This window comes from Salmo salar, chromosome 16 (assembly GCF_965601325.2).
Source record: "Salmo salar chromosome 16, fSalSal1, whole genome shotgun sequence".
Taxonomy (NCBI): Eukaryota; Metazoa; Chordata; class Actinopteri; order Salmoniformes; family Salmonidae; genus Salmo; species Salmo salar.
The window spans coordinates 46497563-46517612 of NC_138306.1; the positions used below are offsets into that span (position 1 = coordinate 46497563).

Here is a 20050-nt window from a genome sequence, read left to right on the forward strand (position 1 = left end):
GATTTGTTAAGTGTGGTACCACAGTTTACTGGCCAGCTTTCCTGAGCAGTCAGGAAATGGATGGATCACTAAAAGGCTCCTCATTACTGTTAATGTCAGGCTGGCACAAATAAAAGCTTCTGTAATGGCTGCCCTTATCTTCATAATCGTAACTTCTGTATTACCGAGTAAGCTCTTATTCTACAAGTACAGACGGACGTAAACAAACTTTTAATGTATTCATTTAGCTGCAATTCAAGGACATTTAGTCAATTATTGTTTGGCTTTTCCAAGTTATTACAAAATGACACTGAAAACAAAAATGTCATGGCTGTTATTACAATTATTGTTCTACATATTCTGTTTGGCTTCAGACTAGTGCAGTAGAAATCTGTTTGCAGATTGAAGTTGTTCCTGACTTCAAATTTCCTCGAAGGTTCTCTTTTCTCATCACCCATATTCCGTTTCATAATTACATGGTGGATTGTAGGGTAGAGAGATGTTTGCTACATTTGGACCAGACCCATATGACTCATCAAAGGCGAAGCTGAAGAATGTACAGCAGCCTAGCAACAAGCAGGCTCAAACACTGGTACATTCTTATTTATAAGGCCATTTTATCTATCCTCTCTCCTAGCTCGAAATGAAAACACATACAAGGTCAGATCTCAATCTTGTTTTATGCTAACAGTCCCGAAAATTTGAACCAAGCATGGAAAAAGGTCCTTTCATTACTCTGGTCTTGGAATTCCCTCCAAACCAACCTAAAACTACAGGACCTGGTGTCCCTGGAGGAGTTCAAAGGACAAATTGATAGTTTGAGACATGTAGTTGTCACCCCATATCACTAGTTTGTGTTGCCTTATGTATGGAAGCACGTTTTACTTCACACACACCGTTTGTTTGCTGTTGTCAGTGTCAGGCCTTTCGCCTCTTGCCAGGCCGTGATTGTAAGTAAGAATTTGTTCTTAATGGACTTGCCTGATTAAATAACACATTATGCTGATGAGCTGGTTATAGTAGTGTGTTACTAATGTGTGGTGTACAGTAGTGCAAGGAAGACTGTAGACGTGGAGGAAGGGCAACATTTATTTTGCCCATGTTGGCAAGGTTGGGTTGTAGGGGGGGATTCTGGGATGATGGAGGGGGTGTGGTTTTGGGGACAGGGAAAGACGCCAAACCCTGTAATGGCTCACACATGCTGTGGTGGTTGGCCTTGTGGCTTTGGAATACAGGTCTGGCGGAACGTGCCATGACAGATGGGCTTTTTGAGACTGTGGGCGCAAGATTGTTGAGAGAAGATGAAAGAAAGGAGCAAGAGGGGCTGGCATGGCACTGTCCAGCCTCGTGAAGGCACTGTCCAGCCTCGTGAAGGCACTGTCCAACCTCGTGAAGGCACTGTCCAGCCTCGTGAAGGCACTGTCCAGCCTCGTGAAGGCACTGTCCAGCCTCGTGAAGGCACTGTCCAGCCTCGTGAAGGCACTGTCCAGCCTCGTGAAGGCACTGTCCAACCTCGTGAAGGCACTGTCCAGCCTCGTGAAGGCACTGTCCAGCCTCGTGAAGGCACTGTTCAACTATGCGAGTAGTTTCGGCTGCAGCCGGCTTGGTCTGCAAAGCACTTCCCCTGCTCTCTGAAAGCAGCTTCTGTGACTTCCAACTCTGCTAGGTGGTTTGATGGCAAAACATTCCTATTTGACCTAGGCCTGCCATTTGTGAGGAATTCCAGATAATTCAGAGGTTTTATGTTGGAACGAAGAGACTTGGGGGCTCTATTCAATCTGGAAAGCTGAAGCGTTACAGATTCCGCGATAGAAATGGGAAGGGAATTTCCGACAGCCTTCATATGCAGCATTTACCATTATTGCAGTCTCTGCTAGAGCAGGAACATTGGCGTTTAAATTTAAATCACAATGTAAAGCTGAACTTGCGGGATGGGGCTTGAATAGAGCCCTAGAGCAGAAATATTACCCATGTTTCCACAAATTAAAATAACATTTGTCACTCCTGTGTTATGGGTCCCTGCCTGCCTCGCCGAGCAAGCTCTGTCATTGTCCAGGGTTCATGTTGTTCAGCTTGACTCCTGCCCCAGTGGCACGATATCACTTTGACATGCCTTGGCCCTGGGCCTGCCAGGTTAATGAGTGTTAACAGGAAAGTGTAGGGTTGGGGTAAATAAGTCACGCTGAACTTTTATTTCTTGCTTTCCCTCTGCCAGTGTGGTGCCCTTGCTCAGGGAGTCCATTGGGATTCTGATGCAGCGAACTCCGCCTTCTCTGGACAACGCCCTGCCAGAGTGCTACCAGAGGGTAAGTGCTGCACAACCATGCCTCAACCATACCCTCACATCAAAGCTGAAAACATGGTGGGAAATGGCACTCTAAATCTGTGTGTGTGTCTGTTTGCAGGTGCAGCAGTTACAGGGTGTGTACAACCTGCAGGAGCCTCACTTCTGGACCCTATGCACAGATGTCTACATCGGCACACTCAAGCTGCTAATCGCACCCGATGCTGATGGCAAATGGATTCTTAGCCAAACGCATAACATTTTCACACAGGTAGTAATGGAAGCCATCCCTTTGTAATTTCACACACATGGCCATTCTCCTACAAGTACACACACTGATTAGCCAGCAGCAGATAGGAAACCACAAAATCACTGGTAACATTTGAAAACAACTGCCAACTGTTCAGCAGACGAAAGGAAGTTGCTCCTTGGTTTATGGGCAGATCAGTCTGTTCAAGTCCAGGTGGAAGGTGTGAAACAAAGATGTAGCAGCAGAGTTCGACAAGCTGGGTATTAAGAGCTCTGCCATGACCACTATACTGTGTTATTAACATTAGAATGACATTACACCTGTACTAGGTAATGACGGGCCACAAATGACCACTATACTGTGTTATTAACATTAGAATGACATTACACCTGTACTAGGTAATGACGGACCACAAATGACCACTATACTGTGTTATTAACATTAGAATGACATTACACCTGTACTAGGTAATGACGGACCACAAATGACCACTATACTGTGTTATTAACATTAGAATGACATTACACCTGTACTAGGTAATGACGGACCACAAATGTCAGAGACATGAAAGGAAAAAATCTTCACTGTGACGGATGTTGATGCAAAGCTTGCCTGTTTGTCTCAATTGTACTTATCCACAGGCTGGAATACGGCAACTGTATGTCCAGATTGAAGTGGCAGCGATGTAGGGGGACTCGTTCCTCTCTATGTCCCCGGGAGTCCTGGGACCAAAGCCCTCTGTGCTGCTGTGGGGGTTCCTCCCCACCATGTTCCCCCCACATCTCTCTGGGTCTCAAAGTTTACATCCCAAACCAAGGACCAAGACGGAAGCAGCTATAGGACAAGTACACTGACTTTTGGGGGGAAACAAAAAAACGATGGAAACCAAAACTTGCCAATTATGCGACGTCTGCGAGGAAAACAAGAACTTTGCTTCAGACACAGCACACCCACACACACACTTCAACCCATTCTACTGTTTAGGACGTTTCTTTGTCTTAATAATGTCTGAGAACTCACGGGCCATACTGTATGTCTTGGTTAGATCCTTTTTTCCATTGAGATGGGGTTTTAATTAAACTATTGTCTGATAGGAGTTTAAGTACACTTCAATGGATGTTTTGTGTTAAGCCCTGCAATCATGTAAGATCCATCAATAATCAACGTTTGTACATCTATCATACCAGTCCCACATAATTAACTAGGGGGCATATTCCGTTTGGCCATTTAGTTGCACTTTGCACACTTGAGCCATTCAACTGTCATTCTGGGTTTCTTAAGTGCCTTTTGAATCAAATAATGGACAATCAGTCATATCCTCATGTGAGAAGCCATTCGTTTACGTATGTGCGACTGGAATCATCATGTCCTTCAAGACCCGGAGGGAATCAGATGGCGACATGGGTCTTATTCCAACTCTTTGGTTCCATCTTTGATCGAACATCCTTGTCAGGGTAATATTTCCTAAGGGAAAGTAAGAATTCCTCTTGACCACGCTTGACATAATTCCCTGGACGGCACACAGCAGCTTTATTTGAACCATGAACAGCTGCTTACCACCTTGTCATAGGGGGTGGTTGAAACAGATCAAAATGAAGTTAGCCTAAAACCCAGGATTTTGTCCTCATTAAGTTTGCAGTTGGCCAGTTCCAATCTTCTTTTGCAATGTAATAAATGATTTTACTGCACATTTTATATTCTCTCATTATTTGTGTTGCAGGAATGGAGGTTGACATGGGATAATAGTTTAAACTTCACCTTGAAAAGGTTTGGCTAAGCTTGTCTATCTCAATATTTGTTTAGTTCCACTGTTAATTGTTACATGTTTGACAGAGGTGCTGCATGTCTTTAAACAAGGAAATTGCTCTGTTTGTCATCCATGATTTCCTATCTGTAAATAATTACTTTACCAAATCTCGCACTCTTAAGGCTGGTTTTACAGACCCAGAAAAAGGTAGCTAGCATTCCAGGTTGTCTTTTTTGTAGTCGCGCTGTGCAACTCCGATTGCCTAAGAAAATAACAATAGGAAGTAGCAAACACTCGTAACAATTTGATCACCTAAAAGCATTCTCTTTGGATAATCTCTATTAAAAAGGGGTTTTAAAATCCAGGAATTGGCTTAATCTGGGTCTGGGTAACTGGCCCTAAAATAACTGATTGCATTTGCCTTAGTCTGTGTTGTCATTTTCCAATACTAGACTACAGAACAGCTTCACTTTTTACCAAGACACTGATGTTACTGAGCAGTTGTTCCTCCGTGACTTTTTTCTTCATTTCCTCAATCGGGTTAATGACATTTTATGACACACACTACAGACAACGACCAGTGAGCGTCAAGATAATTTGTTGACCCTTGTTCCAAGGCCATAGTGAGATTAAACTACGGGATACATTGGAGTATTCAGAGTACAATAGCCCTAAAGTAATCACTGGCTCTCCTTTTATGGCATGATGTTGACCCATCACCCAGACCCTACTGCTGCATTTGTGTCATTCATCTGTTAGGCGAGTCAAGTCAACAACGGTATGGATAAGAGTTGGTAGGCCTATACAACACATGGCCCTGGGTGTAACTGTCTCAGACTGTCTTTGTGGAGAACCTTCAGAGATCCTGAGAGTCCATCTTGAGATGGGGTGTGCGCATTAGGTGTACGTTGAGCTGTCTGTCATGAGGTCCTGCAGTGACGTCTGACAGACAAAGCATGTCTACCTCCAGCGTGTGCAGGTGACCCGTCACGATCATGGAATGTAGCGGGCCGCCAGGTCACAAGACACCAGCTGACAGAGCGTCCCCATGCGGATGACCTGGTCCTCAGCTCCCACCCTGGCCAGACCCACGCATATCTTCTCAGTGATGACTAGAGGGAGGGAGAGGGACAATCAGTGGTATTGCTTTTATGTGTACATTAAAAGCCCACATCTTCATTTGAAAAGCAATGAAATGGCAGCCCTGGAGGTCTGGAGTAATGTCAGGCCAATGGGTTCATACTGACCAGACCTACAAGTCACAGGAAGTCGTGGCACCTTTAATTGGGGAGTACGGGCTCATGGTAATGGCTGGAGCGGATTGTTATCATTCCATTCTCTGTTCCAGCCGTAATTATGAGCCGTCCTCCCCTCCGCAGCTTCCACTGCTACAAGTGCTGTGGAGGAGACATCTTGTTCGGAATTTAAAAGCTGCATCTAATTGACAGGTGTAGACAAGACAAGCCCTTTGTAAGCAATAAAGACACGGCCTTATGCCAAGCACCCAATACTGGCATAACATCGCTATTTTATTTCAGCACATTGAAATCTAGCTGGGTTTTTTTTGCCAGTGCTTCATTCTGGTGCTGAATCAGAACTATACTGAACAAAAATAAGCGCAACATGTAAAGTGTTGGTCCCATGTTTCATGAGCTGAAATTAAAGATACCTGTAATTTCCCATAAGCACAAAAAGCTTCTCTCAAATTATGTGCACAAATTTGTTTACATCCCTGTTAGGGAACATTTCTCCTTTGCCAAAATAATCCATCCACCTACCAGGTGTGGCATATCAAGAAGTTGATTAAACCGCATGATAATTACATAGCTGCACTTTGTGCTGGAGACAATAAAAGACCACTCTAAAAATGGCAAGTTTTAAAGGAGCATGCAATTGGCATGCTGACTGCAGGAATGTCCACCAGAGCTGATGCCAAAAAATGTTTATGTTCATTTCTCCACCATAAGCCGCCTCCGTCGTTTCAGAGAATTTGGCAGTGCGTCCAACCGGCCTCACAACCGTCGACCACATGTAACCAATCCAGCCCAGGACATCCACATCCGGCTTCTTCACCTGCCGGATCGTCTGAGACTAGTCACCCAGACAGCTGATAAAACTGAGGATTATTTCTGTCTGTAATAAAGCCCTTATGTGGGAAAAACTAATTCTGATTGGCTGGGCCTGGCTCCCCAGTGGGTGGGCTTATGCCCACCCATGGCTGCGCCCCTGCCGAGTCGTGAAATCCATAGATCAGGGCCTAATGAATTTATTTCAATTGACTGATTTCGTTATATGAACTGTAACTCAGTAAAATCTTAGAAATTGTTGCATGTTGCGTTTATATTTTTGTTCAGTTTATAATAAACAGTGGAGTCTCATGTAAATCTCCTACAGTCAGAAAATGCCTACAAGAAAAGCGATATACAGTTGAAGTCGGAAGTTTACATACACCTTATACATTTAGTAAAAATTGTCTTAGGTCAGTTAGGATCACCACTTTATTTTAAGAATGTGAAATGTCATAAAAGTAGAGAGAATTATTTCTTTCAGCTTTTATTTCTTTCATCACATTCCCAGTGGGTCAGAAGTTTACATAATTAGTATTTGGTAGCCTTGCCTTTAAATTGTTTAACTTGGGTCAAACGTTTCGGTAGCCTTCCACAAGCTTCCCACAATAAGTTGGGTGAATTTTGGCCCATTGCTCCTGACAGAGCTGGTGTAACTGAGTCAGGTTTGTAGGCCTCCTTGCTTGCACACGCTTTTTCAGTTGAGACTGGTGTTTTGCAGGTAGGCGTCTGTTTCTCAAACTAGACACTCTAATGTACTTGTCCTCTTGCTCAGTTGTGCACCGGGGCTTCCCACTCTATTCTGGGTTAGAGCCAGTTTGCACTGTTCTGTGAAGGGATTAGTACACAGCGTTGTTTCTTGGCAATTTCTCGCATGGGAATGGCCTTCATTGCTCAGAACAAGAATAGACTAAAAAGTTTCAGAAGAAAGATCTTTGTTTCTGGACATTTTGAGCCTGTTATCGAACCAACAAATGCTGATGCTCCCGCTACTCAACTAGTCTTAAGAATGCCAATTTTATTGCTTCTTTATTCAGCACAAGTTTTCAGCTGTGCTAACACAATTGCAAAAGGGTTTTTTAATGATCAATTAGCCTTTTAAAATGATCAACTTGGATTAGCTAACACAACGTGCCATTGGAACACAGGAGTGATGGTTGCTGATAATGGGCCTCTGTACGCCTATGTAGATATTCCATTAAAGATCAGCCGTTTCCAGCTGCAATAGTCATTTACAACATTAACAATGTCTACACTGTATTTCTGATCAATTTGATGTTATATTTATTGACAAAAAAATTTGCTTTTCTTTCAAAAACAATTACATTTCTAAGTGACCCCAAACTTTTGAACAGTAGTGTGTGTGTATATATGCACATATATATGCACCAGTAAATCTGGGAGAAATATAGACTGAACAAGGAGTTTACAACCTTCCTGACGAAACCGATATATGATACATGAAAAGCATTAGTGTGACATAAGATTAACTGTTGTCCAAAACAGTTGATTTACAAAGTGAAGAGAGCAGTCATACTTCTTTTTTGATAACACATGCAGGGGATTAATAACAGATTGTGAGTCCAAGTCAAACAAGCTAGTGTTTCATAACTCACTGGCCTGGCCCGTCTCCAGCTGCCAATACAGTACGTATGTTAAGTGAACGTCTGCAATAAACCTGAAAGCTGCTCCGTTTGAGCCATGCTGGGTGAAAACACTGACCAGATATAAATCAGACTACTCACTCACAGACAGCCCAGCACAGGAGAGGGATAAGGAGAAAAACGTACCTCATCAGGTTCTCCATGGACTGCTCTTTGACTCTGATATCTGGAAGGGGGGGGGGCTCTAAGGGGTGAAGAACCATTCCACAGATGTGGACCATTTGTTTTTTCCCTTAAACTGGCCATGAACAACCTCTTGTCAAATGACCCAAGGCCAATCTGATTATCTGTCTCTTTCAGCCTTCTCTGGTCACCTTCGCACCATTGCATTTTCAGGAAAATGCTTCTGGAGAATGCAAAACCACACCAGCATAATAGTCATATATCATTTTGTTGAGTAATATGAAACATCAAATTTCACTGACGCTTACACAAAGACCATCAACAATGGTCCTGCTAGTTCCATTATAGTGATGGAGATTCCCTCTTTGTCATGTAGAATTATGGAGTACATGTTGTCTGAGGGAGTCATCATGATAGATGACCCAATCAGAGTAATGCATGCCTCTGCTTTTGTTATCTGCGCTTCTTCACCCTTTTGGGGTGGGTAGGTGACTTTGCTAATGCCAGGCTTCCCCAGTTACACAATTGAATAATGGGGTTAATGTCAATGTGGTTAACATCAGAGAGCTTGCATATATACAAACCCACACATACACCCTTCTACAGCTGGGGACACATAGGACACTTAGGGGAGTGACCCTAAACTAACAGACTCCGCTTCAACCAGCATCCATTACCTCAAATTATAGGGCTCTCCCGTGTGCACTTCGCTCGCTCAAATAAATATAAATGATGAGCTTTCGGGCCATCTGCCTCATAGCCGCCTCCCCATTACAGAAACAAACAGTCCGCCATTGTGACTGTGATTGAGGCCTGTTTAATATGCACCCAGGGATGGCACACAGGGGGAAGGTCTGTTTGTTTCTGTTCCAAATACAGTCATAATATGAGGGCTTTGTTCAGTCCCAGCCTCCCAAGGTTGAAAGTGTGTAGAAATGAATGACACACACAAAATCAAAAATATCAAATCAAATCAAATTTATTTTTATATAGCCCTTCGTACATCAGCTGATATTCTCAAAGTGCTGTACAGAAACCCAGCCTAAAACCCCAAACAGCAAGCAAAGCATGTGAAAGAAGCACGGTGGCTAGGAAAAACTCCCTAGGAAAAACTCCCTAGAAAGGCCAAAAACCTAGGAAGAAACCTAGAGAGGAACCAGGCTATGAGGGGTGGCCAGTCCTCTTCTGGCTGTGCAGGGTGGATATTATAACAGAATATCAAATATCAAATCAAACTTTATTTGTTACCTGCGCCGAAAACAACAGGTGTAGACTTTAACGTGAAATGATTAGGTTGGAGTCATTAAAACTCGTTTTTCAACCACTCCACAAATTTCTTGTTTACAAACTATAGTTTTGGCAAGTCGGTTAGGACATCTACTTTGTGCATGACACAAGTAATTTTTCCAACACTTGATTACAGACAGATTATTTCCCTTATAATTCACTGTATCACAATTCCAGTGGGTCAGAAGTTTACATACACTAAGTTGACTGTGCCTTTAAACAGCTTGGAAAATTCCAGAAATTATGTCATGGCTTTAGAAGCTTCTGATAGGCTAATTGACATCACTTGAGTCAATTGGAGGTGGCCTACCTTCAAGGCCTACCTTCAAACTCAGTGCCTCTTTGCTTGACATCACGTGAAAATCAAAAGAAATCAGCCAAGACCTCAGGAAAAAAAATTGTAGACCTCCACAAGTCTGATTCATCCTTGGGAGCAATTTCCAAACGCCTGAAGGTACCACGTTCATCTGTACAAACAATAGTATGCAAGTATAAACACCATGGGACCACGCTGCCGTCAATCCCAGAACAGCAGCAAAAGACCTTGTGAAGATGCTGGAGGAAACAGGTACAAAAGTATCTATATCCACAGTAAAACGAGTCCTATATCCACATAACCTGAAAGGCCACTCAGCAAGGAGAAGCCACTGCTCCAAAACCACCATAAAAAAGCCAGACTATGGTTTGCAACTGCACATGGGGACAAAGATCGTACTTTTTGGAGAAACGTCCTCTGGTCTGATGAAACAGAAATATAACTGTTTGGCCATAATGACCATCGTTATGTTTGGAGGAAAAAGGGGGAAGCTTGCAAGCCGAAGAACACCATCCCAACCGTGAAGCACGGGGGTGGCAGCATCATGTTGTGGGGGTGCTTTGCTGCAGGAGGGACTGGTGCACTTCACAAAATAGATGGTATCATGAGATAGGAAAATTATGTGGCTATATTGAAGCAACATCTCAAGACATCAGTCAGGAAATTAAAGCTTGGTCGCTAATGGGTCTTCCAAATGGACAATGACCCCAAGCATACTTCCAAAGTTGTGGCGAAATGGCTTAAGGACAACAAAGTCAAGGTATTGGAGTGGCCATCACAAAGCCCTTACCTCAATCCTATAGAAAATTGGCAATGCTACCTAATACTAATTGAGTGTATGTAAACTTCTGACCCACTGGGAATGTGATGAAAGAAATAAAATCTGAAAGAAATAATTCTCTACTATTATTCTGACATTTCATATTATTAAAATAAAGTGGTGATCCTAACTGACCTAAAACAGGGAAGTTTTACTAGGATTAAATGTCAGGAATTGTGGAAAAACTGAGTTTAAATGTATTTGGCTAAGGTGTATGTAAACATCCGACTTCAACTGTATATAGTCTAATGAGTCTGTAAATGGTGTGTGTGTGTGTGTGTATGTATATATATATATATGACTGAGTGTGCATATGGTGTGTATATATATAGTCTAGTGAATGTGTGTAGGGTCCGTGCAAATAGCTCATCCTTGACAAGGATCGACAAGTTGTGCGTTCCGAGATGCCGTTCTTCATTCCACTGTTTTATTGAGCCATTATTTGTCTGTTTGTGGCCACCCTGTTAGCATGCACAGTTCTTGCCATCCTCCTTCGACCTCTCTCATCAACAAGTTGTTTTTACCCACAGGGCTGCCACTGACTGGATTTCTTAGTTTGTCGCACCATTCTCGGTAAACCCTAGACAGTGTCATGCGTGAAATGCCCAGGAGGGCGGCCGATACTGGATCCGGCGCGCCTGGCACCAACCATCATACCATGCTCAAAGTCTCTTAGGTCACTTGTTCTGCCCATTCTAACGTTCAATCAAACAGTAACTGGATGCCTGTCTGCTTGCTTTATATAGCAAGCCATGGCCACTTGACTCACTGTCTGTAGGCGTGATCTATGAACGGGGTGGTGTATGCATACTACTCTGTACAGATTTTCCACTTTGGAAATCTAGATGTTTGTATTGATAACTTCAAAGAGATTGTAGCACTCACCAATCAGGCATAGTGTGTGCATCCCTAAGTCCCTGTTCTTCTTTATTTTATCATAGAATCTTTCCGCTCTCCAGGTGTCTGTCCAGAACACAATGGACACTGTCTCTCCAAAGTTGTACAGCTGTCCAAAAGAAATGTACACAACATGATTTAAAGCTAGAATCCTTATTTGAAACAATAACAAAGCAGCCACCCTGCCTCTGGTTTGGTAAAAAGCTGAGGGATGGGCCTGGAGAAAGGTAACCACTCACATTCATAGAAAGAGCCATGGATGACCATATCATGACAATATTTTGAACCATGTTGAGAATATACTGCTTTTGTTTACATTTACATTGTTTACAAACATTGGAGTAAAACAAGCTTATATTTTGCGTTCTGATGGGGTACAACAGCAGTGGGCAAGAATGTTCAGTTTCTCAAATAAAGAGTTTGTGGTTCTGGTTCACTTGTCTGAGAATCAATGCGTCTTAGTGCTCCTGTGAGCTTATCGATTGTGTGTGTGTGTGTGTGTGTGTGTGTGTGTGTGTGTGTGTGTGTGTGTGTGTGTGTGTGTGTGTGTGTGTGTGTGTGTGTGTGTGTGTGTGTGTGTGTGTGTGTGTGTGTGTGTGTGTGTGTGTTTTTTTTTAACTGACTTTGTTTTTCAGTGTGTGAAAAATCACATGGCAAAGACATGCAAGCACGCAGACCCAAAACATGCACTAGGACACTACCAAACCCACCCCTTTCCCCAATAAGCTAACACAAGAACACTGCAGTGCAAGAACAAAACACTGTTTGATAGGGCCGGTCTGATAAGACACATTAAACTGGCATTTTCATCATATATTTCTTACCATTTAAAAAGCTGAGTTAGAGAGCAGTTGTAATAGCTAATTTTAGCCATCTATTTACCTCTTATTTGAAACCAATGTCAAATTGTTACACTAATGTTTTACAAAATATGCTAATTCTCCACCCACATATTCCAAGTAATCTGAGCTCAAGTTGGTGATTTTTGAAATGTCTTATTAGTAGTATCACAGGGAATACATTTAAAACAGAAAGGTCAATTCTACAGGCAAATATAGTATAGAATAGTATACCCTCCCCTGAGGGAGATGGTGAAACACAGTAGAAACAGTGCGTGTTCCACAGGCAGGGAAAACACACCAAACCTTGACCCATCCGACGGGCATTGGGCACTTCATTAGAAAAGCAAAGCCTCCTTCTATTCGGTCATTGCTCACTGGCAATGGCTTTGAGATGCCAGATCGCTTCCAATTAGTGCGTCTGATGCGCTCCACTACCCGCTAATGAAGACCCTGGCAATTGCCAGCACTGACGTTAGCGACGCTAATCCGTGAGGTACTGGAGAGAGACACAGCTGTGCTAAGCTAGCAGCCCCCACATCAGAGGCAGGGTGGGATAGCTGGGCCCGCATGCTCACAATGCTCCCCTGACAGGTCAATGCAGGGCTACATTATGGATGTCCTGGGCCGGCCTGGACATTCAGCGGGATTGGTGCTGCTCTGCCGTCTCAGTTCATAGACTATGCAAGGATATTCTTTCCCAATGGCATTTATGTTCTTTGATTGCTTTCATGGGACGTTGCTACAGAATGGTTAAGATGAAGGGGCTTAGTAGACCAGATGTAATATGATGGCTCTTTTGACAAATTTTGACAATGTTTGTGGGGATGTAGTGAGTTTTAGGTTACAACATGTCTTTGAGTGGACGTACCTGGAGGCCACAGCATTCAGCTGCGTTCATGGAGGCATTATGGATGACCCTGCATTGTATTCCAGCATTCACTTCTCTCAGGACCATGTCGCTGTGGGTGGTGGCGGTAGAACCAAATAAACATCAAGTGTTACTAAAAACATGGCCTGATGCTGCCTTAGAAACCTGACAACAAAGCAAAAGTCTACCATTTCACTTTGCTGCTCTATTTCCATTCCAAACCAACTGGCTGTTTGCTACAGTAAGGTTGGTTTTGGATGTACTTTGGGCAGTGAGACTCTTATTGTTCGACTGCTTGATTTATTTATTTCAAAAGCCAAACTTGGCCCAAACAGAATCCTTGGTTTTTAGATGTCATTAACTTTATTAAACCCCAACATTCCTTGGAGCAAATCGTGACCATGATGGAAAGTGGAGAATTTGACTGAACCCTCGCTCCCCTCCTCCTGGTCAGTGGTTTTGGAGGGGAAAAGAGCAGAGACAAACATTCTGCTGATCTTCACCAGGACGTTGAGTACCATTCAAGTGGCTCTAGCAGATGGGAGTGCAGTACAATGAATCAGTGGATCTTTCCAGAGACTTTGCTGTGTTTACACAGCAGTTAGGTCCAGTTTTGTCCTACTAGTTTTCATAGAACATTTCCCCATTGGCTTTGGAGGAAAATAGCTGCAAAAACACTTTGCTTAATTGTGTGGTGCTCCGTTGAACATCGCAGTCATACCAAACGATTTTGTGAGATAGTGATTTGTAGCAATTTCAATTAGTTCCGTTTCCATTTGTATGGAAAGCAAATGGAAACTGCAGTTGATAGCCATTGCGGACTGAAACATACCAAGGTCATGAGATTTAAAATATTTGTGGCATGCGATGTTGCTTAAATGATGGCAAGCATCAACTGTAAGTTTAGAGGTAAAACAGTGGTGTTCATCAAAGCAACTTATTTCAACCAGTTTGTAATGATGTTATTTCAACCAGATTCTAACCTGTTTATAATGAGGTTACTGTATATACTTACTAACTTATGATGGTGAGTGATGTGTGTACAGTATGTGTGATATAACATCTCACAATAGTCAATCACGGTGTGTCAAGAAGTGTTAGTACATTAATTTCATTAGAGCAGTGTAAACAGGAAAAGTACATTTCAGTCATTTAGAAGATGCTTTTATCCAGAGCAACTTACAGCAAGTGGGAATCAAACCAACAACTCTGGCATTTCAAGCACCATGCTCTACCCACTGAGCCACAAGGGACGATATGTTTGGGCGTGTGTAAGTGTTTCTCCACGTCAGCCTGAGGTAAACATGAATTTATAATGATCAGATGGAGATCTCTCCTTAGCGTAAATATATAGGTCATGACAGGCACATATATAATAAGGTTTGATAGGCACATATACAATAAGTCATGTCATTCCAGTTGACATAAGCTTTTTATATAAAAATGAAACATTTTAAGATGCGGTTATGACACTAAGCACGTTTCCATCCACAGAATATTCACATGAAAATCTGTCGCCAATTGGATGGAAACTTAGCTACTGTTAAGGATGCGTCATGATTTTGAACAGCACTTCAAGTAAAGTGTTACTGATTTGTTCTGCCCACTGCCAGGGAGACATGATTTCAAGAACCACAAGATGCATTACACTGATGCTATTCACTACATTGGTGTCTGAAGTAGGATGGCGCCTGTGAGACATATACATGAGGGACTTGGTATAGTGAAGTGTGGGGACATGCTCTCCTGCGACAGAGGCGATAGTGTAACAATCCTAGGCTCTTTAAGATCTCCCCCAAGTCGGCTTGATCCTATTGGAACAGTGGTGAGATAGTTTGGCTAAGGCCAGGGCCTGCCATTGTTCACTGCAAGAACTTTTGAAACTAGCCTATGATAGTAGTCATGACATAGGTTAATGAACAACTTTTCCAGCATAAAAAACAAGTCCAGTAATCAATGGCCTCCCTTACACAAATGGATCTCCCACCACAAGATATTCCACATCACTGACCTCAGACTCTTTCAGGAGCTCATCAGCCTTCTGTTCCACCATGTCCCTGTCGGCCAGTATCAGCTTCCGTCCATAGTCCTCCTAAGGTCAAAGATCATCACACTCAAAACACACAATGTCTTTGAATTTGCTTGAAAAACAGTGGTGTCATGTTATATGCAATAATGGATTCACTTTATCTGATGGCAACCTTTGTCCCCATTCTGCCAGCTTGAGCTGTTGTTTAGCAAACATACAGTGTGTGTCTATAAACTATACAATTTGTGACCTTTACTCCATTTTTAAGAAAACACTAGGAGTAGGAACTATCACTGAAGCCGCAGTCTGTAAGATTTCCAGCCACTCACTACAATGGTCATTTCAGCTAAAGAAACATGAATGTAATGTTATACCAATACTCTTGTTTTGATCTGAAACTAGAAGCAAAGTCAATAACATGCACTTCAGAAGGGATTGTACCCTGATGCAGTTATCACCTGCTCTGGACTACATGAGGGCTGACTTCAAAATGTACAGGTGATCGAGGGATTGTAGCATTCTCACAATATCACTGTCAGTCTGTCACCGCATTCACAAGTAGTACATAATATTAACCATACCAGTGCATCTTTGCCAACTGTCAAAATGGACGTGTAGGCTTCCTGGTAGACACAAATTCATTGCTTTACAATTTCTAATCCCTTTACAGTGATGTCCTTTGCACCTACTAACCCAAGCCCAATAAAGTACAGCTTCGTAACTCATTTTAACAAGTATCTTGACCACAGAGTAGGCTAGCTAGCTAAAGTGCTAAACCTAGCAGAAAAAAGACCGCTGCAGTTTTAAAATGGTCCGGCATTAGTTATGACAGAAAATATACAAGCTGGTACATACAACATGCTTGCATTCATTAAAGAATTCACTTAAGAATACAAAGCACAATTCTTACAAAACTGTTTGAAGCCACTTGGCACTAAAAGCTTGTGTAGCCACAATACGCTTTCACATACGGTACCAGTCAAAAGTCTGAACACACCTACTCATTCAAGGGGTTTTCTTTATTTTTACTATGTTCTACATTGTAGAATCAAAACTATGAAATAACACATATGGAATCATGTAGTAACCAAAAAAAGTGTTAAACAAATCAAAATATATTTTCGATTTTTCCTAGTAGCCACTCTTTGCCTTGATGACAGCTTTGCACACTCTTGGCATTCTCTCAACCAGCTTCACCTGGAATGCTTTTCCAACAGTCTTGAAGGAGTTCCCACATATGCTGAGCACTTGTTGGCTGCTTTTCGTTCACTCTGTGGTTCAACTCATCCCAAACCATCTCAATTAGGTTGAGGTCGGGTGATTGTGGAGGCCAGGTCATCTGATGCAGCACGCAATCACTCTCCTTCTTGGTCAAATAGCCCTTACACAGCATGGAGGTGTGTTGGGTTATTGTCCTGTTGAAAAACAAATGATAGTCCCACTAAGCGCAAACCAGATGGGATGGCGTATCGCTGCAGAATGCTGTGGTACTGTAGCCATGCTGGTTAAGTGTGCCTTGAATTCTAAATAAATCCCGACACTGTCACAAGCAAAGCACCCCCACACCATAACACCTCCTCCTCCATGCTTCACGGTGGGAACCATACATGTGGAGATCATCTGTTCACCTACTCTGTGTCTCACAAAGACACAGCGGTTGGAACTAAAAATCTTACATTTGGACTCATCGGACCAAAGGATAGATTTCCACTCGTCTAAATGTCCATTTCTCATGTTTCTTGGCCCCAGCAAGTATCTTCTTATTGGTGTCCTTTAGTAGTGGTTTCTTTGCAGCAATTCGAACATGGAGTCCTGATTCACACAGTCTCCTCTGAACAGTTGATGATGAGATGTGTCTGTTACTTGAAGCATTTATTTGGGCTGAAATTTCTGAGGTTGGTAACTCTAATGAACTTATCCACTGCAGCAAAGGTAACTCTGGGTCTTCCTTTCCAGTGGTGGTCCTCATGAGAGCCAGTTTCATCATAAAGCTTGATCGCACTTCAAGAAACTTTCAAAGTTCTTGAAATGTTCATGATTAACTGACCTTCATGTCTTAAAGTAATGATGGACTGTCGTTTCTCTTTGCTTATTTGAGCTGTTCTTGCCATAACATGGACTTGGTCTTTTACCAAATAGGACTATCTTCTGTATACCACCCTTTCCTTGTCACAACACAACTGATTGGCAACAAAGCATTAATAAGGAAAGAAATTCCACAAATTAACTTTTAACCTCTCTAGGCTAGGCGGGACGAATTCGTCCCACCTACGTAACAGCCACTGCCAGCCTGTGGCGCGATTTTCAAAACCTTAAAAATCCTATTACTTCAATTTCTCAAACATATGACTATTTTACAGCCATTTAAAGACAAGACTCTCGTTAATCTAACCACACTGTCCGATTTCAAAAAGGCTTTACAACGAAAGCAAAACATTAGATTATGTCAGCAGAGTACCAAGCCAGAAATAATCAGACACCCATTTTTCAAGCCAGCATATAATGTCACCAAAACCCAGAAGACAGCTAAATGCAGCACTCACCTTTGATGATCTTCATCAGATGACAACCCTAGGACATTATGTTATACAATACATGCATGTTTTGTTCAATCAAGTTCATATTTATATCAAAAACCAGCTTTTTACATTAGCATGTGACGTTCAGAACTAGCATACCCCCCGCAAACTTCCGGGGAATTCGCTAACATTTTACTAAATTACTCACGATAAACGTTCACAAAAAGCATAACAATTATTTTAAGAATTATAGATACAGACCTCCTCTATGCACTCGATATGTCCGATTTTAAAATAGCTTTTTGGTGAAAGCACATTTTGCAATATTCTAAGTACATAGCCCAGGCATCACGGGCTCGCTATTTAGACACCCGGCAAGTTTAGCACTCACCATAATCATATTTACTATTATAAAAGTTTGATTACCTTTTGTTGTCTTCGTCAGAATACACACCCAGGACTGCTACTTCAATAACAAATGTTGGTTTGGTCCAAAATAATCCATCGTTATATCCGAATAGCGGCGTTTTGTTCGTGCGTTCCAGACACTATCCGAAATAGTAAAGAAGTGTCGTGCGCATGGCGCAATTCGTGACAATAAAATTCTAAGTATTCCATTACCGTACTTCAAAGCATGTCAACCGCTGTTTAAAATCAATTTTTACGACATTTTTCTCGTAGAAAAGCGATAATATTCCGACAGGGAATCTCCTTTTCGGCAAACAGAGGAAAAAATCCCAAAGGCGGGGGCGGTCGGGGTCACGCGCATAAGCCAGTGTCCCTTGATCGGCCACTTGAGAAAGGCGATAATGTGTTTCAGCCTGGGGCTGGAATGACGACATTCTGTTTTTTCCCGGGCTCTGAGCGCCTATGGACGACATGGGAAGTGTCACGTTAGAGCAGAGATCCTTAGTAAATGATAGAGATGGAAAAGAAGTTCAAGAAATGGTCAGACAGGCCACTTCCTGTAAAGGAATCTCTCAGGTTTTGACCTGCCATTTGAGTTCTGTTATACTCACAGACACCATTCAAACAGTTTTAGAAAATTTAGGGTGTTTTCTATCCATATGTAATAAGTATATGCATATTCTAGTTACTGGGTAGGAGTGGTAACCAGATTAAATCGGGTATGTTTTTTATCCAGCCGTGTCAATACTGCCCCCTATCCTAAACAGGTTAACAAAGCACACCTGTTAATTGAAATGCATTCCAGGTGACTACCAAGTACAGCCAAGAGTGTGCAAAGCTGTCATCAATACAACAGGTGGCTACTAGGAAGAATCCCAAATTTACAATAGATATTTGTTTAACACTTTTTTGGTTACTACATGATTCCATATGTGTTATTTCATAGTTTTGATGTCTTCACTACTAATCTACAATGTAGAAAATATAAAAACAATTAAGAAAAACCCTTGAATGAGTAGGTGTGTCCAAACTTTTGACTGATACTGTACGTCTCGACTCAAAATATTATTGATTTTACAACAGAGTTGCATGTCTTCCTGCAATGTGGCCGCTTTCCAGCTGTCATTAGTACAGTCAGACAGCAGTTGTTGGTGGATCGTCAGGTACAGTAGGCTACAGGTTGCATATTTGGATTGTTTATAATAAGTATAAACTCACAAAGTAATGGGATTGTTAACGGCATGTATGAAGATCATACAACCACAGTGCAGAGGGCATGTCGTCATTGCTCACCAAATATACACATATTTCACTTTCTAAAGTCACTCTTTCTAAGCCTTTACTAGCCTCTATTCCCAATCACTATTTATTTAGTCAGACGAGATCACGGGGTTGTGATTTGCTCTGATTGTAGAGACTATAGTGAAAGTGAAAGGATACGGTTGTCAATGTTCCAGCCCAAGCCTAGCTCTGGAACTGGACCCCACGTACCAGAGGAAGATGCTGACGGGAGGACGACTCATAATAATGGCTGGAACGGAGTAAATGGAATGGCATCAAACACATGGAAGCCATGTTTGATGTAAACTCAGCAAAAAAAGAAACGGCCCTTTTTCAGGACCCTGTCTCAAAGATAATTCGTAATAATCCAAATAACTTCACAGATCTTCATTGTAAAGGGTTTAAACACTGTTTCCCATGCTTGTACAATGAACCATATACAATTAATGAACATGCACCTGTGGAACGGTCGTTAAGACACTAACAGCTTACAGACGGTAGGCAATTAAGGTCACAGTTATGAAAACTTAGGACACTAACGAGGCCTTTCTACTGACTCTGGAAAACACACATAGCCTGGTTCCTCTCTAGGTTTCTTCCTAGGTTTTGGCCTTTCTAGGGAGTTTTTCCTAGCCACCGTGCTTCTACACCTGCATTGCTTGCTGTTTGG

At 42.2% G+C, this 20050-nt stretch overlaps 1 protein-coding gene across 1 annotated transcript in view; it reads left to right on the forward strand.

The window, feature by feature from the left end:
* Positions 1–4201, forward strand: part of LOC100195443 (zinc transporter 7) — a 39738-nt gene extending 35537 nt beyond the window's left edge. Inside the window, exons 9-11 of the mRNA XM_014149426.3 lie at positions 2195–2285; positions 2385–2534; positions 3155–4201. Coding sequence (XP_014004901.1) covers positions 2195–2285; positions 2385–2534; positions 3155–3202 — 289 coding nt within the window. The 3' untranslated portion in view covers positions 3203–4201. The remainder of the gene's footprint in view (positions 1–2194; positions 2286–2384; positions 2535–3154) is intronic.
* Positions 4202–20050: the final 15849 nt, after the last annotated feature.